General features: G+C 38.9%; 1 protein-coding gene across 5 annotated transcripts in view; it reads right to left on the bottom strand.

Annotated features, from left to right (window-relative positions):
- Positions 1 to 21,469: 21,469 nt before the first annotated feature.
- ST18 (ST18 C2H2C-type zinc finger transcription factor) overlaps positions 21,470 to 25,213 on the bottom strand; it is a 174,966-nt gene continuing 171,222 nt past the window's right edge. For all 5 annotated transcript variants that reach the window (XM_032442722.2, XM_085537383.1, XM_032442724.2 and 2 more), the window contains 2 exons: positions 24,853 to 24,996; positions 21,470 to 24,045 (listed from right to left, as the gene is read on the bottom strand). In XM_032442722.2, coding sequence (XP_032298613.2) covers positions 23,905 to 24,045; positions 24,853 to 24,996 — 285 coding nt within the window. In that variant the 3' untranslated portion in view covers positions 21,470 to 23,904. The remainder of the gene's footprint in view (positions 24,046 to 24,852; positions 24,997 to 25,213) is intronic.

The raw sequence follows: 25,213 nt of genomic DNA, 5'->3' as shown, positions 1-25,213 counted from the left end.
CCAAAATGCCAAAGCTTTACGTTTTGAAGAAGCTGAAGGTTATTTTCAGGATATTTTTAAAAGAGAGAGATTGAGGATCTGTATTAAAGGTAAGAAGGCAACCTCTGTGCAACTTCTGTTGATGGACTTTGCAGATCAGCAAAGAAGCATCAAGGAAATTCTGCTGTCTGTTGGTAAAACATGTCTTTATCCATCCTTGGCTACTCAAAAAATGAATGCTTATTAGTACTGTACTTCTAAAGCAGAGATACCTTTCATTGATCAAAATAAACTAAATACACCATGGCATAGAAGTACAGCTTCTAGATATTTCATAATTTCTTTTTTTTAAAACATCTGAATCCCTTTATAACAGAATAATTCTGTGCCTATTTATTAAAGACAGGAGACTCGGGATGAAATTTGGAGAGAAAAAAGGAGATTCTAATGTTTTATTCTAGATGGGTGGGTAGTCCTTCCATCATACTTAAAAAGTTCATTTCTGGCTATGGAGAACATTAAAAAGAACAAAGGACCTGACTTCTTCATATAACTTAAAACTTTGATTTCTTTAATTTCCCTTTGTGACTTTCCCCAATGACACGTTGGCATTTATTCCCCAAGGACAACATTATAGTTCATCATCACAAGATTGCATATTTTATCTCTACTTGTAGTATATGGTATGCTGTTATCCTAATGATGATTAGAAGCTCTTAGATCCTTTAGAAGGAAGCACTCAATATTTTTTTTTTTGCCTGAGAAAATAATTGTATTCCTAGATGCACTGCATTAAACTTCATTGCTTCACTTCCTTCAGAGTAGTTATTTGTGCTCATAAATCATCTCAGCTGGAGAGGATTTCATGTTAAGTATTACAATACACAATCTGATGAAATTTGTAAAGATTATGTAAAATTCAGTCCTGATTTATTATTAGGCAGCTGTATTCAACTGTTATCCTTAATAACTGCTTGATATTCCATGAAATATGCACACAAAAATACAAGAGTAATAAAACACTACCCTGGAATCCTAGATCTCTTTCCTTATTTATAATAGCGGTGTGAAAATTAATTTCTAATAGCATTTTATTTTATTTTATTTTTCCAAGAACAAATAGCATTTTAGGCTTTGTGTTTTTAATCACAATTTATTTATTTATTTATTTATTTATTTTTAACTTGGTGGAATACAGACTTTAAAAACACCAGTTTGGATCTTCTTTGCAGGCAAATCTATGAAGACACACCAACTGTGATGTGGGTAATACTGCAGATTAGGCTAACATCTTCATTTCCATTGGATGGGCTTTTTTGTAGATCCTGTGCACCACAACCTGAAGCTTTCAGGACATGCTTGATTGCTCTAATCACTTGAAGCAGGGGCATTCTTATGTTTACCTTCATTTCATTTGGTGTGATAATATTTATTAGCAGGGGAAAAAAAAACCTGTAGAAAATTCTCAAAGAACAACAACAAAAGATGCTGACTGCCAGCAGCTATATTTCTGTGGATTTTGAAAGTTATCAGGTGACTACAGGTTCCTTTTAAAATAATGAGACCAAATTTACAATGTTATAGAAAGGGGCATTTTTCACAGACACTCAGATGTGATTTCTACTACATTTCAGTCCTGCACTAGTACTCATTTTCTCCAGAACAGATTGTCTGTAATTAGTTGAAATAAATATCTGCTGTGGGGTTTAGGAAATTCTCCAGAAAGACTTGGTTAGAATTCAAGGTTCCCAAATCCCAAACTGATACCTAAAACAGTCCTCTCTAATCCTGGAGATATTTATGACAGATAGCTGCAAACCTGTTTGACTTGGAAGTTTTCAAGGCAAGTCCTGCTCTGCTTCTAGTGGCAAGCAACACTTCTACATGTACAGTTCAGTGGCTGTCTCCTGTCCAGATTATTAAGACCCAAACAATAAGTTTGATTCCACTTCACTCTAACTATGCCAATTTGGATCTTTGAGAGAAAAGTCTTGCATACGGGACCCCCACAAACAACAGTGACCCAAACAAATAGTAAAACATATTTATGTAGATTCCTAGGAAGGAGGAATAGGAGGAAACAAGAAAAGCAGTGCCAAAGCTCAGAGGCCAGAGCACAGAGGTGACTCCACACACCTCCTTTATAAAGGACCACATTCTCCCCTTGCACTGTATGCTCAGGACAAAACGTTTTCTCTCCATTCTTGCTACAGGTGTTGTAGATCAAAGTAACAGCTGAATGACATCAGCTAATTAAAACAATGATTTCCTCCCTTTTGGTTAGGCTTTCCTTTAAATTACTTCCTAATTCTCCTGTAGCTTATGTTAAAGACTCCATTTGGTACAGCTGCCTGACAATAATTAGTATTGTTATAAAAATTTAGATGGTAATTAGAGATGAAAGAATTCTTTACGGAGCCTGTTGCAGTGAAATGGAGCAATGCAATAGAGGGGCTGTTTATGGAACAGTCTTTAATCCACTGGATTGTGGAGTACGTCCCTGAGAAAAACAGTAGTAGTCTAGTTATACGAATAACATGCTATTGTTGTAATCAAGGGCTGCATGTGTCCATCTTTCAAAATAAATTAACCTTGACAAAGAGATGTATGAAATATTAGGGATTGAAGAAAAGTAACACTCTCTAGCACTACCCATGAAATACTAGAAGTGGTAAATGTAAATTTATGTAGTTTATGGCTACCCGTGCAGGATTAATACAAAACTTTATAAACTACTCATAAATCTTCTCCCTTACAGTACTTTGCTACCAAACTAGAAGGTTCAGAGGCTGAATTTAAAGTGTATCTATGCAATTATAAGGGAAAAAGAAAAGTATTTTAATAATCTAGGTTGGTGGTTTCCATATATCTTCCTTTTGCTGTCCTAACTTTGATTACTGGTCCAGTTTCCTGTCAGGATAACATAGGTGGTAAAGAAGGATGTGCTACAGGTTTCTTTAAAGTTACATCCTCCAGACTGAGATTGAACACGTGCTACTACTGGTAGCTCAGGCTTCTGTGGTCTTCTATTTTCTTATTTTTTCATCAATGCAGTAATACTTCCAGGGGAATGAGGAGAGATGTGGACATTTTTGTTTTCAAGATAGAAACCTTACAGGCCAGTTATCTGAGACCAGAACTAACCAAAATTGCTATTAATACAAAACATACTAACAAAAACACACATGTTCAATCTGGACCTGCTCACCAAATAGCAACACCGTTCCTCTTTCCCCAGATGAAAATGTTTTGATCCTGCCTCTAGCCAAAAGCATGCAGGATGAGGCTTAAAAAAATCACTTCTCATTCCAAAATAAAAAATAACTAAAAATGAGAAAATGGAATTTTCAGTGCAGGTCAGACTTCTCTCTTCCTTAGTTACGAGGTAATACAGGGCTGACTGAATTCTGAGATCCAGCACTCCAAACATGGCAGACAATAGCGCACACTAGGGTCGGGGAAAAAAAAGGACCTTATTTCATGAAATCTTGCAGGCTTTCTTCTCCTCCTATGTCTATGTCTGTTTTAATTAAGTGTTCACTGCCTAGGAAAGCTAAGTGGATCTATGATTGCATACCCAGAGATCCCATAAGGACACAGTGCAGGACAGTCATTTTGTACAGATAATGAACACTTTCTAGAATCCTTCAGGACTGACAAATCTGTGCATCCTTTTCAGATATAATTTAATTCCTATTCAACTGCTAATCTCCACTTGCAGTACTATATTCTTATCTAGTAAAAAAATTATCAACTACATTCAAGTGGCCTTGAAAAATCCTACGCACTATTTTGTGGGTCATTTTAACAGATTATATATGAGTTCAGAGGGCTATGGACTTTCATAAAGTCCAGATAACATTTTTAAGTTACCTAGTAGCCATTGCCACCCACTTAATATTTTTAAGTGACTATTTAAGACACCAACTCAAAGGCATGCTTTCATAAAATCACAAGTTTCAATCTAAGAATTCACATGTTTAAAATGGATAATTTTTTGAACCCCAGAACATTTGCAGTGAAGTTCTCGACACATTTGTACAAAAAGCAGCGCAGTGACAAGGTGTTTTTACATGACATGTTTTCACACGACATTTCACATTTATAGACATGGCCCATCAAGGTTTACTACCTGTGTCTGCAGTAGACTTATGCTGATAACTCACAAAACTAATGTTTCTCCTTGTGCTTTACAGCCTAGATGATACAGGGAGGTGAACATCCAAGGAAGACATGCAGAACTTGTTGAAGCTGTAGAGAGCCTTGTGCAGATATGAGGTCACAGATAAGAGTAAACTGTGTGAGGTGATCCAAACTGCCTAACTCCCACTGGATCAAGCCTGAACAGCCTTTTATTCACCTTAGCATTGCAGTCCATCATGATACATGTTCTGTGAGGTCACGTTCAGGGCAGTATGCGATTGCTCCTTGTGCAGGTGCTGTGCTTCAAAAACACCTGTCAGCCTTCTTCTGCACATAAAGCACTGGCTGCTACATGAGCCATGCGCCAAAGTGGCGGCTCTGCAGGGCCGGTCTGGTGTCCCAAGCCCTGGCAGCAAGCCAGAGCTAAAGAGCCCAACTGGCACCATGCCACTTCTTTTTTTTTTTCCTTTTTTTTTTTTCTTTCTCTTTTTTTTTTTTTTTTTTCTTCCCAGAAATTCTTGGGCAGCTCCATTCCTCTTATTCTGCTATGACTGTTACCATTCTAGTAGTCTACCATTCCTAGAGCTTTTTCCAATATCCGTAATAATTCTTCTTCCATCCCTGTTATTGATTGTGCCCTAGTCTGAAATCATCAAACTACCAATAGTAGCTTTAAAGTTAATTTTGCTATTTTAACCCCAAGAAAGAGTATTAGCTATTTTTGTTTCATTGTCAGGAGCACATACAATCGAAGGCCCCAAACATGATTTATTTACTTTAATACATAAAATTGATAGTTTGATAATGCTAAGAAAGACAGGGAAGTCAATTTGTTGCTGATTTTATTTATTTATTTATTTATTTATTTTTTATATGCATCCTGGCTGTGTTAAATGGGCTAAAGCCAACTGAATTCTTGACTGTCAATCATCCATTCTCTTGTTTCATTACACAGCCCATTTCTTAAGGTTTGTCACAGCAGGAATTGTTTTCATTTTTGTTCTGCTAATGGAACCTGATTTGGAAAAACTCAATGGAAGTCATTTAAGGAGCCTTAGCTTCAAATGAAAAATATGAAACAATTTAGTTCCCAGTGGGGAAAAATGTGGGTTGGAGAAATAAAAAAGCAGTGAAAGAAAGAAATGCAGATAGATATAGAATCACAGCTCAGTTTAGAGTGTCGGAGCCCAAAACACTGCAGGAGTAATCCATGCAATGAACCAACTGTGTGAGAAACCCACAGGGAGTTTCCAAAACATTTTCCCTCTGAAGGAGATAAAAATAATTTCCATGAGAATTATAGTCAGGGGTTTGTAACCCACACAAAGACAGCATTCTAGGTTTCTAGCCAACTGTTTCTCCACTGAGGCTGCATAAAAGTTTGCAAAGCTTCCTCCTGTTCCCAGATAATGGACTTCATTCTACAGCTCACACAGTAGGAACGTCCTTGTTTCAAGCCCTGCTAACACCTCTCTTAGGAAGGTTACTAGCCATAACTTTGGATAACTTTACACACATGTATATATCCAGGTGACATAATTTCACTGCTCAATTTTTGTTTGTTCAAAATTCAGCCTGACAAACTTTTCATGGCACATTTATTGTTTTAATTTATCATTTTCTCTCTTCATCAATTTCACACAAACAAAATAGGTTATTTTTTCTTGGTTGTTCGGTTTCTTTTTTTCTTTCTTTTTTTTTTTTTTTTTTTTTTTTTTTTTCAAATACTCTTTAGCATATGTGTAGCAGCAGAATCAGAACATTCACTATTTGCGACTCACTTTCTCTAACTGTAACCAGCCTTTGGTTTTACATTTGCAGATACTCTGCACCATATTATCAAAATGAACTTATTGTCAGGAAAAATAAGTCAATAAAACATCACAGGACCAAGGAGTATTTTTTACTGTGGTATTTAACTATGGTTAAATGCACTTGTTGCATTATTACCACTGAAAATAAAGGAAAAGAAGCAGTCTAATTACATTGCCAAAACTTTTATTCAAGTTTCTTATGAATTCTTTGAATTATCTTTAAAAAAAATGATAATAGCACTGGAGACAGCATGTAACATTGCAAAAACTTAAAAACTAAACAGGTTGGTCAGCCGAAGCTGACACTAAAACAAAAGCAGTGAGCACTGTACTTGTACTGCCCTGTCAGTTAGAGGGCTGGGGGTGGGCGGAAGAAGCTGAGAGTGGACAAAACCAGGACTCCTGACCTAAACTGGCCAAAAGGATATTCCATACCACATGTCATCATGTGAAAAAAATTCAAAAAAATGGCAAGTTGTCTGGAGTGGGGGGTCCAGGTCTGCTGCTCATGGCTCTGGCTGGGCATCAGTCAGTGGGTGGCAAGCAATGCATTGTGCATCACTTGTTTTGTAAATATATACTATTATTATTATTATTATTGCTGTTGTTCTTATTTTCTCTCCCTTTTCTGTCATAGTAGATAGTTTTCCTCCCAAACCACAGGTTCTACTTTGCTGGATTTTTTTTCCAGTTCTTGAGTGAACAACCATGTAGCGCTGAGCTGCCTGCTGGGTGAAACCACAACAATGTCATTGCTGCTAAACTCCCAACACATTTCTGCACTCAGCAAAATCCAGATGGATTCATGTGTTGTCAACACAAGATAATTAACCTTGAAATCTACCTCCATCCTCTTACCTTGATGTACTGTATTCCCAACTGTCAGAAAGTATAGGCAAAAATACTGTTTAAGATGCAAGCAAATACTGTTCATAAATAATACAACCGAGGTCATTCACTCTGGAGTACCTGCCATAACTATGGAATAGAAATGTTGCCTAAAGGTTTGAACTGAAGGAGGAAGAGTTTTGAAAACTGTTATAATGGTATTAATAGAATAGAACCAGATGGTGCAGTCATCAATAATCTGAAAATATCCCTGGTGCATAGTCAAAAGCAAAGTAGCATGAAAAATAAAGTAAGAAAAATTGCACTCACCAATAAAGTCCTAAAAATCTTTAATGGAAACTCACCCTCTATGTGCTGAAAGGTCACACACAGATATAGCAAAACCCGTTTGCAAAGGGTTGTATTCAGAAATGCAAATTTTTCATAGAATCATAGAATCATAGAATAATAGACTCACAGAATGGCCTGGGTTGAAAAGGATTACAATGATCATCTAGTTTCAACCCCCCCACCATATGCAGGGTTGCCAACCACCAGACCAGGCTCCCCAGAGCCAAATCCAGGTTGGCCTTGAATGCCTCCAGGGATGAGGCATCCAAGACCTTCCTGGGCAACCTGTTCCAGTGTGTCATAACCCTCCATGTGAAAAACTTTTCATATGAGAAATCACTGAAAGAAAATCTTACCATTACCTGACTGACTTTAATGTGTTCTCATGCAACTGAATTAGAATAAAAACTTCATGTGGTATCTATAAATGACACCAAATTTTTATTTACATGCCCACTAATGAGTCAAAACTTCATCTGACAAACCTGATTCATCATTCTCGTGTGGGTTTTGGTATTGGTCATACACTCAAAGTCACAAAGGCTAAGATATTTTCCATGCTGTTCAAGTCCTATTTATGGAGCTGTTTACGGTTACTATGCTACAACTGATAACTTTATTTATCTCTGTAGTTCTACATATGCATATTTATAAATCAATGAAAGAAATTAATACATATAAAATTGTTGCTCAAATAATATATGCACATACGTTTGTATATATGTATACATACATATTTGTAAGCAGTGATCCATCCTGCTACCTGCATGAAAACTAGTACTAATCCTCAGCTGCTATGTTTTGCATTATTATGAACCTCTCCATCTAAGTCTGCAGTTGGTAGGGGAATGAAAGGGAGTAAAACAAGCGCCACAGCATACTGTTATTTTGGTGTTCACCAACGCTAAGATTTTTATTATTTTCATAGGCTCTTATGAGCAAGTAGTCCATACATACAATAGCAATTACTTAATGCATAGCTTTAAATTTAGTGCATTAACTAGAACAACAACAACAACAAAAACACCACACATACGCACATTTACTTGTGCTTTAAAACCTTTACATGGATAGAATCTGGAGGTTTTTTGTTGTGTTGCTTTTTTTTCTTTCTCTATTCTCAAGGGAGGAAACAGTATCAAAAATAAAGACTTCTCTTTGCTAATCCCTAAAGAAAAGAAAAAAACCAACCTGATACAGCACATTTCTTTGTACACATAAGCTGTTTCTCAGCAACTCGGGCATTTTGTAGTGCATGTAAAAAGGGAAGAAGGAGTTGTTTTTTCTTCTCCCACAGGTATTTCCTAACAAGAAATCTGGGAGCCTTTGTTCTGTGCAAAATCAAACATCTACTTCATGCCTTCAGTGGTTTGCATGCTCAGGCTTTGTAAAACAAAGAGTACACAGAGTTTCTCAGGGTATGTCATCTTTTATGAAACTGAGCATCTCTTTTGCAATAAGAGAAGCAAATGGAACTTTTATGGCAGGAGATTATCTTTGTCAAGGAGGAGAGAGCATAACTATAAGCCATCCTGGTTCCACTGGTAATAAAGCCATCCTGGTTCCACTGTTGCCTGTTTGAACTGAAGAGACAACTTGGACCAATAATTCTTAGTAGTGATGTACAGAGAAGACTGAGTAAATCTTCAGAGCAGGAGAATACCTACGATTTCTTTCTATTGTTTTCTTTGTACTGGCTCACACTTCCTCTATCAACCTTCTCACAGATTCCCCTGACTAGAAGCAGCTGTGGTTGACATTACTGAAAGACATGTATGTGGGTGGCAGGAGCAAACAGAGAGCATGGCTTTGGCTGTGACAACGTCGCTAAAGTGTCAAAAAGTGACATTCTTAGAGGGTACAGGTACCATAAAACTGGGAAGAGAGGTGCAAGTTTGGATGGAGAATTTGGGGCATGCAAGAGATGACAGTACAGATAGGATACTCACATAGACGTAAGAAGAGCCAAAATTATTTTTAAGGAAGCACACAGTTTTAAAACATTTGAGAGCTGCTTAGAAGAAAGGATTTCAAAGGAGATATATAAATATGGAAAGGTTGCTTTTACTCAAGAGGGTAAGGAAGTAAGCAAGTAAGGCAAGGTGTTTTGTACAGCCACCAACCTTGCTACAGCTGCATGTTATAGAAATGCAGTAACTTCATCAACTGCATGATACTCGACCTTTCAGTGGTATAATCAATGCCCGAATCTAACGCATCCAATTCTGTCAATGATCTTCAAAAGCTGCTTCTGGGGAGGATATTCTCTTCTTTTTCAGAAAGCTATTCACTCCATGAATCATTTCAGAGTAGGAAGGAACACATGTAACAAAAATATAAGGGTCAAGATATCCCCATTATACATTTAGAAAATCTCTAGTTTTTATATGTTCAAAAGTATCAAAAAGAACATACTACTTGTGTGTTTTTGATTGTTTCTGGTTGTTGTTTTGTTTGTTTGATTTTTTTTTCCTTAATAAATCCAGTGAAGACCTATTCATTTGAATATGATTCACTGGAATAGCCCAAACAGAAATATGGATTTGGTCCTGTTTTTTGCTTCCTATTTATTTAGACAGATGGTGATACCCTTCTCTCTGTGAATAATTTCTGTTCATGCTCACTTCTGAAACAATTTCCCAAAGTTAGCAGTTATAAATTGGAAGGAAATTCCTTTCCAACAGCCCCATTTTAAGAGCAAGGGGAAATTATTTCAAGGATACACCAGTGTCTTAGGATCCCACATGATTTTCAAAAGTGCTTTAAGCTCCCCTAGCCTATTCTCATTGCATCCAACAAGACTTAGGATTTCAAGGGATTTACAGGGATGGTTTTCAGCTCTGCTTGGCAGAGGCTTGCAGTACAACCTGGAATTCCAGCACCAACTTGCCTGAGCACAGCCTGGGATCCCTGGACAGGACTTTTAAGCTCATAAGAAAGAGATTTTCAGCTTTTTAAAGCAAACAGCTGAGCAGGGACCTGACTCAATTAGCCAACAGTACTAGAATGAAGAATGGGGCTTATGTGTCCAAGCAACTGATGTGATGCCAGTTAAGGTGGCTTCCCCCACTCCAGCTCCTTGGCTGCAAGCTCTGCTGAATGTGGACACTGCAGCCAAGGCAGCTCTTTAGGCAGTCCATGCCCCAGTTGTCAAAACCTCTGCCTGACTTGAAGGCCATCCTCACAGAGCTTATTCCCCAGCTCCCTCAGCCATCATACAGCTTGGTGTTGGGCTTTCCTACCATCCAGCAGCAATGGATTTTTTATTTTTTTTTTTCTAATTTATTTTTCTGGGAATCGGCAAGCTTCAAGCATGCTGAGGGCACTGCTGGATGGGTAAGCCGCAGATGAAAAGGATCTTTTGGTACTCAGTTCAGTGCCTCAGTATCAGGGCTTACAGGACCTTCATTTAAGGCAGGGTCTAGAGCTGCTCTAAACTGCGGTGTTGAAGCAGTGATTAAAATGGTTTAAAAGCCTCAAATATCAGCATGTAGGAAAGTGTTGTTACTGAATTGTACTGATGTTTTCACTGTGATGAGGTTTTAGAACTCTCAGTGAAGAACTCTCAGTGGACTTATGATCTTGCTTGAAGGAAATTAATTGTTTCTTAAAAATGGGATTTATTATTACAACCTACTCACACTGAAAATCCTAAATGTGATTAACATCATGTCAGCATAAGTAGGTAAAAAAAGTACCTTCTAAGTATTTCCAGGAATCTGATTCCTGCAAGCTTTAAAAGACCTGGGTGCCTATCTGCAGACTCAGAATCCAAAATGTCTTTACAAACAGCCCCTAACTTCCCTGAAACTTCATTGGTTGGTATTTATTTTCTGTGAGCATCTGAACTGCAGTTCACAGATTGAATATCGAATAATTATAAACATGTTCAAAAACCCTGAAAATGAACTTGTTTTCCTTCTGTGTTAACTCTTCAGCGTGGCTTATGCTGTTGAGGCAGATGAGCGTTTTATGTCAGGCTCCGTTGTGATGCACCGTCGTTTCGCTGTCTGTTTGCTTTGGAGTCCTGCCACCTATTGGTCTATGGGAACAATGACCGCACGGCTGTAACCCAGGGGAAACCACAAAGGAAAATACATCCTACAACGCCGAAATCCTAAACAGCAAAAAAGCTAACAGTGACACCAGAAGTTGATTAGCCCCTTTGCAATTGCCAGATAATTTTCTGATGTTTTATTACTGCCCCATCAGGATAAGACAGTAGCTAAATTTCAGTTTCTGCCCTTCAAAATCCAAACACTGAAGCTCTAATCTTACTGAAAGGATTTGCAGACTTCCCTAGAAAAGTGTGCATATGTTTATTGATGCAAAATAGATTTAAATATACAGTAAGCATACACTACATTTACTTATTTCCAGCCAAGTTGTACATAAATAGCTTATTTTGTAGCTGAAAACAGATCAGTCACTTTGTCTTTATTTGCAAATGCATTATTCTCTCCCACCAACACATTGCTCTATGAAGATACTGTAAAATTCTCTTTTAACTCATGTTATCCTGGTAACGTATGACTTTCAAGGGCTTGACTGCACACTCAAAACCCATCTGTACTGTCAAGAGTATTTGGAGAACGGCAGCAGAGCACAGGCAGAAGCCCAGAGGTGTTTGTGGTGCAGAAAGAAAAGTCTAAGCAGAAACAACAACAGTGCAGAAGCAGATCTGGAAACTGTATGAAAAAATTGTTAATTTCTCTGACTTCTGGTACTGAGATTTTTGACATTCTGTAAGGAACAACAGGGATTTTCCAGACAGTCTAAACTGCTTTTAACTTTTCTTAAGAGCTTTGTTCCTTCAAGACGTGTTTCACTGTCAGATAACCATTTCTGTCACCCAGATCCTGCCTGACATCCTCCAGGGCAGAATACAACAAACGGCTCCCTGAGGAAAGGAGCTTCACATCCCAAGGAGGGCTAGCCAGCCTTCTGCTCTCCCTGCTGTGCAATGCAGTCGGCAGCAAGGATTGCACAGAGGAAGCAGGGATCACTATGTCACAGCTGCAACATGGGCTTTGGAAAATGAAGTGGCGTTGTCAGCATAGCTTGCCCCGACAGCTCAAGCAAATTGTGTTGTGATTGTTGATGCAAAAGGGGCTGGATGGATAAGACAAAATATTTTAAGAAAAGGGCTTGAAAAATATATCACCAACAAGAAACTTCCAATCTGTTAGCGGTTCTTTAAATATTGGGAACACGAAACTGCTTAATTCACAGGCCTTGCTGTCTTCTGTTCATTATTTTGTGTACCCAAAAGAATTCACTAAAGTGCACTCCACACGATGACAGTATGACAAGGGCCAATTTGTGAATAACTTGTCAACAGCTTGAATGAAACTCTAGAAATCCATAACAGGTGCTCGATAGCTATAATCGAGTGACAGATGGATTAGATACATGAAACGACAACAAACTGACTGAATGGGAGAGGGAGAGAGAATGAGAGAATGAGAGTGGGGGAGGTTCATTAACTATAGAAGAGAGCAAAAATACATGAATTATTAAAGAAGTGGAATGCACCAATTTGTGTGGATGCTTCCTGCTCATCTTCATTGGGCCTGGGAAGAGGAGCTGTGATGCCAGCTTCTGCACACAGCAGCAGTGCTCTTGTATCATGACTCCAGAAAGCACCACATCAGAGCTCAGCAATGGCCTTGCTTGCAGAGATCACAGTTGCATTTTGGTACAGGCACAGGAGCTGATTTGGCAGTGGTCTCCAGCACAGCTCCCACAGGGTCAGCAGCACGACCATGCTTGGCTGCCACCAGCACAGAGAACCATAGAATATCCCACATTGGAAGGATCCCACAAAGGTCATCAGGTCCAACTCTTGGCCCTACAGGACCACCCAAAATCAAACCCAATGTCTGAGAGTGTTTCCCAACCATGCTTCTTGAACTCTGGATGTTTGGGGCTAGGACCACTACCCTGAAGAACCTATTCCAGAACCCTCACCCCAAGATGCCCCTCACACAGCAGAGCTCAGAGCTGCCCCTCTGCTCCCTGTGAGGAGCTGCAGCCTCCATGAGGCCTCCCCTCAGCTCCTTGGCTCTGAGTTGGACAAACTTCAGTCTCTCCTCACGCACCTTGCCCTCCAGACCCTACATCACTTTTGTTGGTGTTTTGCAAAGTGCTTATACAGCCTACAGGCTCAGGGTTGCCAGTCATGTCAAGCCTGGGCAGTGCAGCTCTGTCTGTCTCCCTGTGGACGAAGAGGGGACAAGTATTGCCAGTGGTGCTTGCTGCCTGTGTGCCCCTGTACTGGTTATGTCAGAACTTTGTGTTTAAGTTAAGTAAGAACCACTTCTTCCCAGTCCACACCCAACCCATGCCTCCTATCTGTCCTTTACCACCCTGCCACCCTGACACCCCCTTCTTCCAGTGAGTTTTCCTTTGAAGTACATTTTCCTTTAAATTAAATCTGCCTTTCCCTCATTTTCCTCTGGTTCACATAGTGCCATGCCACAATCCCATACTGACAATTATTCTATCTAAACAATGTTTTTCCACAGCTACCTATTAAGGGAACAAGCAAAACCTTGACAGCTGGTTTGCTTCCATAGATGACCTATCATTTCTTCTTGCTGTGCCTTCTATCTTCCCTAAAAGAAAAAATTTGTAAAATTTTGGAACCCTTATACATAATGAACAAGGTGTAATTACTGAATACTTCAGTTAGAAAAACAAGACCTGCAGTGGGTAAACTTGATCTCTATTCTCTCTGCCACTAATGCTATGTAAGCACACAAACAGAACTACTGCTTAGGAAAAAAAAAATATATATATATACTGTGGGATGATTCTGTTGTGTTGTAACTCCTGTACCAAAAACCCACGTGAGAACAGAGTATAGCCCTTTTAAAATAGGAGCCTGCCACAGTCCATGCTGTTGGGTTTCCCTAGTGTGGGGCTATGTTCCCTGGCTATGTGGACAGAGTGGCCCCTAAAATGTCACTCCAGCCCACTCCTATTCCAAAACTAGACATTTAAACCACAAATCTAACAGGCCAGAATTAACACAAGGAAGGCATTGTTTTTGTGCTCAAGTGCCTTTCAGCTCCTAACAATTAAGAAGTGGAGTTCATAGATACAGAGTGCAGGGAAAAGACAGTCCTGTACAAACATGCAAGGCTTATGCTTTAATTAAATACCTTATTACCTCATTTAAGCTCCACTTCATAGTCTTTCTGTGGTGTATGGCTGCTTGCCTTGGGTGAGAGAAAAATTTTATTGTAAGATTTCTTTTTTTCCCTGTCTTCAACAGCATTTATATAAGTGTATGATTAGGAGGCTGAAAAAGAATACTGTAAGAGATGGAAAGATCACAAGCTCTGATGAAGGGACTCAACTCACCACTAACCCAACAGTAAGAAAAGATAATGTAATGGTTAGTGCTTCCAGAGACAGCACAGGCACATGCAGCAGTCAACAAAAGCATACTAAAGCAAATTGTAGATCTGTATAGAATCAATCATATTTCAGTTTCTGGAAGAGTTTGGACATCTGGTGTAGTTCTTTATCACAGCACAGTATAAAAAAAATAAATGAGACTGGAAAAAATATGACCTTAGAAAAAGTTTCCTGCTCAGGAAGTCATTTTTCCAGTCTTGTTCAGATCTGACTAAATGTTCCACTATTTTGGCTGAGAAACCCGTTTTATGTGTACTAGTCTTGGATCTAGTAGGGTTGCCCTGTTCCAGAGTTTGGAAAAAAAAAAGGGGGGGGGGGGGGGGGGGTAGCTGATTGCATGCTCTTGTGACTATGCCTCCTTTGTAATGCACACTGTAATTATCACCATGTAGAGAATTTTGCCTGTCTACTCCACAGCTGCTTGCGGGTGAAACAGCAACTACATGTGAGTGGGTACACAGATGTTCAGCTATTAAGCCACTTCTTTGCAATCCAGGCCTGACAATAATTTGGATGTCAGGGATCTTCAAGCATCTCATCCAGCGTTGGCTTTCCTATTCTGAGAAATCAAATCAAACCTTGGCCTTGTTGATTTAAAGGACTGAAACTGTAAAAAAATTGTGTGGATCTCTCTGCTTTGCCTAACCTTTAGGAGGAGTCATTAACACAAAGAAGGCCAGGAGGCACTTTCACAAGAATGAGGGTTGACTGAACAAGCCCTGGACAATAAACTTTGTTTTGTTTTGTTTCTGACAGGCCAGGCACAAAAGCCCTGTCTGAATGTCCTAACACCTTGTTAATGGTTTTGTCACCAATTTACACTTAGTATCTCATTTAGGGCTTTCCAATGGCCAGTGCACGTCTTGGACAATCTTACTGATGACAGAAAGATGAAAGGAACATTATTAATTCTCAAATTTCAAAAGTGGAAGGTGAGATGGATGAAGGACCAGCACCTTCAAGACTGTGGATTCATGCACTTGTGTGACCAAATGGTAGGCAGATGTCTGCCTTCATCTTTTACTTCTGCATGAATAGGAGTGAGAGTTTGCACTATTTGCACATAGTAAACCGTTTGAAATGCAAATAGTGCTTTAACCCTGCAGATTTCCTTTTATACTTCCCCCAAACCTGTAGTTTGCAGATGCTGGAACCATGGATGGCTGCAAGAAGAGTGTCTTTTCCCAGCTGTCCTTACACTAACTGTTGAAAGAGGAGGTTTTCACTTGATTGGGTGCTGGAAACAAGAAGTAGACACAATCCAAAATGCTTCAAACTATAACTTTTGTAAAATCCACTTAGGTATGTCATCAGTGATTTGCCACAAAGCATCCCAAATGAGCAAGGAAGGACTTAAAAAAAGCCATTATTTCAGCTTAAGTAACTTATTCCTTTAGGTGGTCTGACCTGCAGGCACCGATTTGTCCACAGTTCATTTTGGGTTAATGTTCTCGGCTTGAATCAATGGGTAAAAGGAATAGATATTTTCTATAGAGGTTGTGCCTCCTAGACATTGTAAAACCTTTCATTAAGCCTCTCATTCTTTGTTTTTATCATGTGTCACTGGTGTAGGGATTCACGCTGTGTAAAGACTAAATCAAGGTTCTGAATTTACTAAAGGTGTTTTTGGAAGACCACGAAACCAAACATTAGAAGCATGGCCAAACCTCCATTTAAATCTGAAGCTAAATGTTGTCCTTATGCAAAAATTCCATGTGTAAACTGTAATTTCTATGTCAATTTGAGACCTGTAATAGTAATACTTGTCAGGTCCCTGTATTTCAGAGTTAGGGCTGTTTCTGCATCACTGAGGTGTGTTAAAGTGTATTAGGAGGGGTGATGCACAAAAGTCATGTTAATTTTCAGATCTATATCTTCCTGAAATACCTTTGTAGTATGCATGTAGTACCAACTACAACTTACTCTAAATAGGACACAAAATCCAAAGGATGAAAGAACTGAATTGCATTTCAAATGAAAGTATTCAGTCCACAAAGGAAAGAGAAAGATAGTATTTAGGTTTTGGAGGCTACATGTGCCCCAAGCCAATGCTGTATGTTCAGCAATAGGCTTTCACACCCTAATTGCTAGGACTCCTTTGTGAATCAACATCTCCAAGAAGCCAATTCTCCATGATGCTTCTTTAATATACATCTTCTAATTTGCCCCACGTATATTTCAGTTTGCCATCTGATAATTGGAATTGTGTGGGTAGCAGCCGGTACCATCTGGCTTGTTAATAAGTAGAGGATAAAAATGTCTAATGCCTTGCTCTACATAAATACAAGAATTACCCTACAAATAAACAGCTCTCTGAAACCCCAACCGGTGAGAACAAAAGAAAATAATGTGGTTGTAGCTCATTAAAAAACACTGAGGAGAGAATGAGAGAGCAGTGGCAAAGCCTCATCACTCCTCTTCTGAAGTTTTAGTGTAACTAAAACATATGGGAAAAATAATACAGAATTAAACGTGATAATGCACTTTTCACACCAAAACATATTGGGCCACTATACAAATGATGCAATTAAAACTGCTGCCTTCAGGAGCCAAAACCCAAGCTGAATAAGTACAGTACAATTAAAGTTTTTTGATTTAAAACCAGCAAAAGATTTATCATAATGAACCTTGGAACTGAGATAATATGACTTGGGGGCATCAAAGCTAAGCTATAGAAGCCACATGTCCTACAATGTGGAGTTAGAATTGGAAGACTGACATCAGCAGATTTTAGGGCACAGAAAGGCTTACAAGTTCATTTGCATGTGAATAGCCAAGACCATGCAAAATCTTGCATGTAAACAGTGAGGTATTGTAATCAATACTTTAATTAACAGGAAGGCAGTGCAAAGCTGCCTGCATTGGGGAAATAAACTCTGATCCCACAGGCTAGATGCGAAAGCCACGCTGTTGTGTTTGGATGCTGCTGGAGCTCATACAGAGCCTTATCTGCGAGGCCTCATACGCACTGCGACAATGTCCTCTAATCTGGGTATAGAAAGGGCATCACAAGTGCTCCCAAGATGGGGAATGGAGATTTAAGCCTCTTGCAGAGGAAGGGCTGCCTGCCCAAGGCCAAGACTGGGGCCAGGCTGAGGAACATGCTGGAAAGTGTGACTGCAGCCTGCTGTGTGGGGTGCTCACAGGGTGGGGATGAGGCTCACAGCAAGTGCCTGAATTCCTCCCCACCACCAGTCCTACCAGTAACACAACCCAGGAAGGAGGAGATCATGCTGGCAGTGCTAGTTTGTGCCACATTCCTACTCTCTCTCTATGCTGTGACACAACAGCAAGACCAAAACTGTGTGTATATATCTATATCTCTATATGTGAGTATATATATATATATGTATACATATATTTTTTTACTAAATGGGGAAAGAGTCATGTTTGGAAGCCAAAGTGGCTCTGTAAAGAGCAGAGTTGCTGCAGCCTGGCACCCTTAGGCACCATTCTTAGGGAGCTGTTGGAGTGCGTCCAGAGGAGGGTCACACAGATTATCCAAGGGATGGAAAACCTCTCCTACATAGACAAGCTGAGAGAGCTGGGGCTGTTCAGACTGGAGAATAGAAGGCCCCAGGGAGATCTGAGAGTGGCCTTTCAGTTTCTAAAGGGGGGCTATAAGAAATTAGGGGACGGACTCTTTGGCAGGGTGTGTTGTGATAGAACAAGGGGACACTGGTCAGACTAAAAGAGAGGAGATTTAGACTGGACATAAGGAAGAAATTTTTCACATTAAGGTTGGTGAGGCACTGGCACACACTGACCAGAGGAGAGGTCCCATCCCTGGAAGCATTCAGGGTCACGGTGAGCAGGACTCTGAGCAACCTGATGCCTAGATGTAGGTATCCCTGTAGGTATCCTATCTGCTGTTCAGTGCAGCAGAGTTGGACTAGACGACCTTTAAAAGTCCCTTCTAACTCAAAGGATTCTATAACTCTATGACATCTGTTCTGTGCCCTGTCTTGTGTTGCTGTCACAATGAACTCAAAAGCAAGAATCCCTGCTTGCGTACCTAGCTCAAATATTTACATTCATGTGTATGACTTGTAGTGCTCACAACCTTTGACACCACACCAGGCATGAGAAAAGTGTGCCAGTCATAGGAATAAAATGTAGGCTGTGTTAATGCCTTAGGAGAAGAAGAATAAAAAGAAAAACACATAGATGATGGGCTATGTGTAAGTAGTGAAAAAGTGGAGTTTTAAGTCAAATGTGGGGATTTGTTCTGAGTTTTCAGAGTACAGTTCCATGCCACTTCTGCTGGGCACAGGAACTTACCTGGATGCAGTAGATTTGAATGACTTCAAAGGTACCATTCAGTGTCCTGAAAAAAACACAGGATTAGTTATTTATAATGACTGCAATCAAGACATTTGATATACAGTGTGGTGTTGCAGATATCTTTCATCAAACCCAGCCCATGTTACTCAAAAGGCTGATCCCTAGGGATAGCTTCCCAAGCTTCCATTTCCTTGTCGGACTGCTGAATGTACAGGACTTTCACTCTCAGCAGTCAGTGCTGAAGTCCCTCATGCAGCACTTCTGTGCAAAGAGCTGAGCTCTTCAGCCTGAGAAGATAGTGCTGTGCTTTTCTCTGAAGGAATTTGATTTACACACATTTTCCCAGTAGATTTTCATCAGCTTTTTAAAACCTTCTTTCTTTCCCAAGCATTCATTAACCAGATATCAAGATGAAAAAATCTGTTTTCCAGTTCTGGAAAATTCACTCCTGAAGTAACTAAATTCTTCCTGCTTCTAAATGATCAAATGAATTTCATTCCAACAAATTTGAAATCAATGTAAAATCTGGTTCCTAATCCAGATTTTGCCTATTGTGTCAGAAATAATCAGGGAGCGCATGGAAAATGTGCATATGATTGTAATTAGAGAAGATCGCGTGCCATAGACTCTAAGCCCCAGCTCCAGTTTGAGTAACAATGACAGGGAACTGTTTGGATAGAAGCTATTTTCAGTTAAATAAAGAATGAGATTTGTTCCTTCATTTTTTCTTCCTGCTTTAATCCAGAACTTTAAAAATGTTGTGTATGGGCATGTACCATGGCTTGGTGTGACATCACGGATATTTTACTCTTCAATACTGGGGATGGGTACAAGTACCTGCTGAGAATTTTTGGATGCTGTGTAATTTGGATTGGCCAGAAGAAGGGAATTTGGAAAAGTCCCTGCTTGGCAAAAATAGCTGAGCCTCCAGCTTCTAAAAACGAGGCCCTTTCAATGAGATCTGAAGCTGGGCACCAAAATCACTGGTCTAATTTGGAAAAATCTCATGCAGCAATAATTTCAGAGGGAAAAATAACAGGAATTTAAATAATAAGTATTATCACATAGATGAAAATTCCTGAGAATTACTTGGACAATATATGTGGGAACATTTGTTATGAACAAAAATGCAGTTGAAGCAATTTGTACCATGAAGTCAGTCTAGAAATTGGGCTAATCCTTGATGAAATTATGTGTGATCTGGGCTGTCTAAGACTCAATAGAGCAAAAGAGAAAGAAGAAAACCAAGCCAGAATGAGATACTGAAAGGTACTGAAACTGGGTCACTGTCCTACATTACACAGAAGCTACACGGAGCACCATCTATCATCCCACAACAACTCAAGCAAGATGAACAAAGGACATTGTCAGCTGCAGATCTCCTAGAAACATCCAAGAGATGAAGCTGCACAAATCATAATGCAAACTTTATGAGATCAATGCTGAGGAAGTTAGAATAAATTGCCCAAGAAGAGAGGAAGGATCTGTTTTCTGTCCTGACTGCATCATTGCAAGATACAAATTCCAAACAAGAAAATCTGAAACTTAACCTTCCCCCCATCCCCTCCCCAACCTCCACCCCTCCTCCAAAGAAAGAAAAAATTAGGTACAATATGAGTAAGATGAACAGTCTCTGAGTGGAAAAGCCATGATGTAATTAGTTAGATATGATAAGCCAGCAGGAAAGAACAGGTGCTTAATTAGTAAATGGAAATATGATTGCAGTAGAAAACAGAATTTGATTTTGACACCTTAGTCTCAAAAACCTTTGCCATGAGCAGTTCAGAGACAGGATATAGACCTCTGGAGCTGATAGGACAAGCATATATTGATTGAACTTACTCCCCATCCTTCTCTTCGATATTTGGAGCTTCAATTCCATTGCAGTTAATTCAACCAATGGGATTAATACATATCTTACTGAAGTAAGCACCTCCCTGCATCTTACAAGCACAGTTATAGAACAATTATTCTTGATCTGATCTATTCAGATACTCAAACACATAATAACCAGTTACTTTATCAGCTTTAAATTTGCCATATTTTTTGTAGAAAATTATTCTTGATCTATCCATGGGAAGTTGGAATCTGAGACAAGAAATGTTCCAGAAGCCATCAGCATGAATTCTACATGAAAATAGCCTGTTTCCAGTAAAAAAAAAAAAAGAAAAAGAAAAAGAAAAAAAAAAAGAACATAAACACTGCAAATCTCAGGGAAAATTGCACTAGAACAGTGGGTGATTCCAAACTGCTGGAAACTTTACAGTGGCTTTTATGTTTAAACATAATTTAGCAGCTGTTAAAGGTCAGCACAAATCCCATACTTTATCAGTGTAAATGGTGTCTACAACTGCCAAGAAAAGAATGCAATAAATAATGCAGTGATTATTTTCTTCATTTTTCTTTTCTTTTTTTCCTTAAAAAATGAAAAGGATCTCTCGAGCAGTTCCACTTTTCTCCTCCTTATTTCAAATTGACGAAGTAAAACACTAATTAAATTGTTGATACCAGAAATTTACTTACAGGGATGACACGTTTTGTACACAAAGCAAGTAAAACATCTGACACATTGTATAGTGCCAGGTGCAGCTAAGAATGTGTAATACAAGTCTGCATCTAGAGGCTAAAATAACCAACAAGCTTGCTGCAACGTTTCATTATCAATTTTATTTCCTACCATACACCAAATGTACAGCACAGAACACAATTTTGTTGCTTTGATGTAAGAAATATTAATTGTATGAAGAAACAGTATACAAACTACTTCAAATTAAAAAATGCATACATCATTGCTCTTTACAAAAGATCTAATTTACAGTGTAGCTCATAAATGCATTTAAACAAAAAAAAAAAAAAAGAAAAAAAAAAGAAAAAAAAAGAAAAAAATCAGTGCACATTACAAAACACATCAAGTACAAGGGAGGCAAATAAATACAAACATACTTCACAGAACATCCTGAGCAAACAACCAAACACAGATAAATTAACCTGAAGCCAGAGTAAATCATAATAATAAATAAATAGGTAAGAGGTTGTTTTTTGTTGTGTTTTTTTTTACTTAAATAAAATATATAACAAATTTGTTAAAATATTTAGTAAATTAAAGTTTAGTTTTTTGTAACGAGTGAACTCATTTTGTATGCATTTAACAAGTATAACAAATGTTCACTTTTTGATTTTATTTATTTTTTTTCCAGCGAGTACAATAACTTTAATAACAAATTTCTGTTTGGTGTCTTCCTATTTATATTAGACAGCACGTATGGTAGCTTTTGAAAAACTGATTTTAAAAAGAAACACAGCTCCTAAGAACATACATTTCCCCCTGTCTAAACTAGGATTGGAGAGCTGAATCAACTCTCAAACAAAAAAGCAAGCTCCACCTAATGCAGAACAGTGACCACAGTGCATGAGAGTTTACTCACTTTTGAATAGTTCTTTTGTGCAGGAACAGTAATAATATAATTGTATATGTCAAGCCTGTGAATGCCATCATATTCAATCTAAATATAAATGAGGCTAATAAAAATAAACACTTTCATTATAGCACGGAAAAATTAAACGCACGCTAGATCCATGTATACATTTACACTGAGGCACATATGCACATGAGGTGTGTGTGCATACAAAAAAGGCAGTTTAGCTGGTTGTTTATACCTTTTTCTTAAAAAAAATAAATATAAAAAAAACTTCTGAAACAATGTGTAATTACTTACAATCCCTGAAATAGACATTGCCTCGGTTATAGCAACCGCTAATTTCTGACGGATTCAGAAACTCCAAACACAGGCTAACCAGCGAGGGGGGCACGCATGAGCTGCTCTGAACAGGTGTGTGCCCCCATCCCCTGTGCTTACATGTCCTATAGCGCCTGGTACCCTACTGAAGGAATGGCAACCGACTCAGTATCAGACTAGTCTTGGTGAATAAGGATGGGAGAAACCAATCACTGTGTTGCTACTGTTTGTTCAATGAGAAGGGCAACACCACTGTGCTGGAGTAATATTCCTCTCCAGTCTGCTGCCTTCTTTACCGCTGTTAAGTTCAAACCAGTACTGAATGCCATTTCAGGGGGGATGTGTTTGATTCATTATGTACAAAATATTTGACTTGGGATGTATTTGCATTTTTCGGTTCCAAATCCATAGCAATACTGGTCACTTGTTTAAAAATCTCAATGTATCGTACTAAAAGAGTACCAGTCCTATCAAATTATCATTCTTGTTTAGAGATAATAATTGTCATTTCCCTCTGTAAGCTAACTCTGAAAAAAAAATTGCAGTGGTAAAATAAATCTGAAGTTCTCTTGAAACATTTTAAATAATCATCCGCATAGGCTAAATCACACAGCCAAGTCAAGTGCTTTGCTGATTGCTATATTTCATTATTGCTAACGTATTCTTTAACACACTGTTTTCCAGCATACTGTGCTTTTAAGAGCCCGAGTTCCCCACTAGTGGGCACCATTTATCTTCTCAGTCCATGCATCTTCACATCTCATGTTACTGCAAACCCATTTTTGATAAAAAGCCATTATAAAAAAGCAGGATGTGAGGAAAATAAAACTAGAACCACAGTTCCGTCATTTGTTACTCTCATAGCTTTTTTTCTTCCTGTACAAACCCAGCAAGTTATTTAATTTACAGTATAACTTTCAGTCTATTTAAAATCCCGTTGGAAAATAAATTAATAAACACATTTGTAAAAATATGGCAGGCCGCAAAAATGCTGTTAAAAGATAAAAAAAAACAACTCTTTGATTAGAAATAAATAAAAAATATAAAAAATAGTCACACACACTTTTTACATTCACTTTACAAAAACTGAGTGCAAAAGAAGAAAAAAAAAGGAATTGTACTGAAATAAATATAATATACTAACAGAGTGCATTGCTGTTAATACAAATAGTCTGTTGTGTTTTTATTCTTTTTTTATGTCAGCTGGGAAAAAATTAGTGCAATGTTGCAATTGTAAATGCAGCATGGCAACCTACACCCCTTAGCAGTACATGAACTCCTAACAGATCCATCTGGAGTTTACTGCTGTTAAGTAATTTCTGTTGCCCAGCAGCTTTCACATCCTACACATGGATGCCCTTCACTGCCTGTTTGATACTTTCCAGCAGAGCTTTGCATTCGGGGGAATAGTCCCGTTCCAGATTGCTGTACATGTCTGTGAGTGTATTTACATATGCTTCAAAATTCTGCTCACTGATTGGCCCCTAAATGAAGACAAAACAGAGTATAATTGTAGCAGATAAAATTAAGGCCAAAGGAACACAAACACCCAACTCCAAAGCATAGAAAAGCACTGACACGGCAACTGGGGAGAAGTCATAAACACAGCAGTCACATCCAAGACAATAGAGGGATTGTAGAAATTGAGGGATTTTCATGTGTTGGGGCTTCCAAGAACAATCCAGGCAAGAAAAGTTTCTGAGATATTACCTTCAGTATAAATTGCTTTTCTATTGAGACCTTATCTATTGAGGCTCTGGGATCATGGTTGACATCACTGTAATTGTCCTTACCTAATTTCCCATTCCCTTTCTTGAGGCTGGGAAAGGAGACTGTATTTCTGCAGGCTTAACTAACTAACTACCTTGGTGCACGTGGCCTGTGTTTGGTTGTCATATAGGACATGGCGTTTTTCAGAGGAAGAGTTTAGTTGGCCTTAAAAGGATCACAGCATTGAGCTCAGTGAAACAGGTCAAAATTCTCATCTAACAGTAAAGACAGATTCTCCATGTGAAATTTTCACACCTTGTGCAGGGGGACACAGAGCTAGGGAGGGATGGAGGAAAAGCTTGTGTAGGGCAGAAACGCCAGTATTGGCTCAGTCCTGGAAGCAGCTGAGTCTGTTATCAAGCAGAGTCCAAGATCCAGCCTACCCGCGGAGTAAGTTAGGCTAAGCAGAGCTCTGCTAATGCAGCTACAGTACTCCCGTCAGGCCCTAAGCATGCTCATCTGCTTCAGGTGCTGGCAGTACAATCTCAAAGAAGGTGCGAAGCCACTGGCTGTGGTCTTACCATCTGTGGAAGCTGAATGTCAGCAAGGCTGGAGATGAGGGCTTGGCTTAAGCCAGCTAGCTCCTTCAACAGGCTCTCATTGTTCTGCTCTATGAGTTTGTTCTCTTCTTCTATTGTTTTCAGGTTGGTCTCCATAGATGTGATCTACAAAACAGAGACATCTAAAGTTACATAAATAGAACTGTGGCAATGATGAGCCCAAACTGGCAGTCACATTGTCATGATAGAGGTCACTGTAAGTCTGCACTTGGGCACTTTTAAAAAGATGGATATAACCTCTCTGTAGAAAAATCCTAGTGAGGCAGCAGTTGTACTCACTCTGAACCAATGAACTCTGCTGTGGGTTCACAGAGAAACCTTC

This window comes from Coturnix japonica, chromosome 2, assembly GCF_054131305.1.
Source record: "Coturnix japonica strain WE chromosome 2, WE-NBRP24, whole genome shotgun sequence".
NCBI classification, from domain to species: Eukaryota; Metazoa; Chordata; class Aves; order Galliformes; family Phasianidae; genus Coturnix; species Coturnix japonica.
Note: the sequence above shows the minus strand (reverse complement) of the source record. Positions and strands in the feature narration are given on the sequence as shown.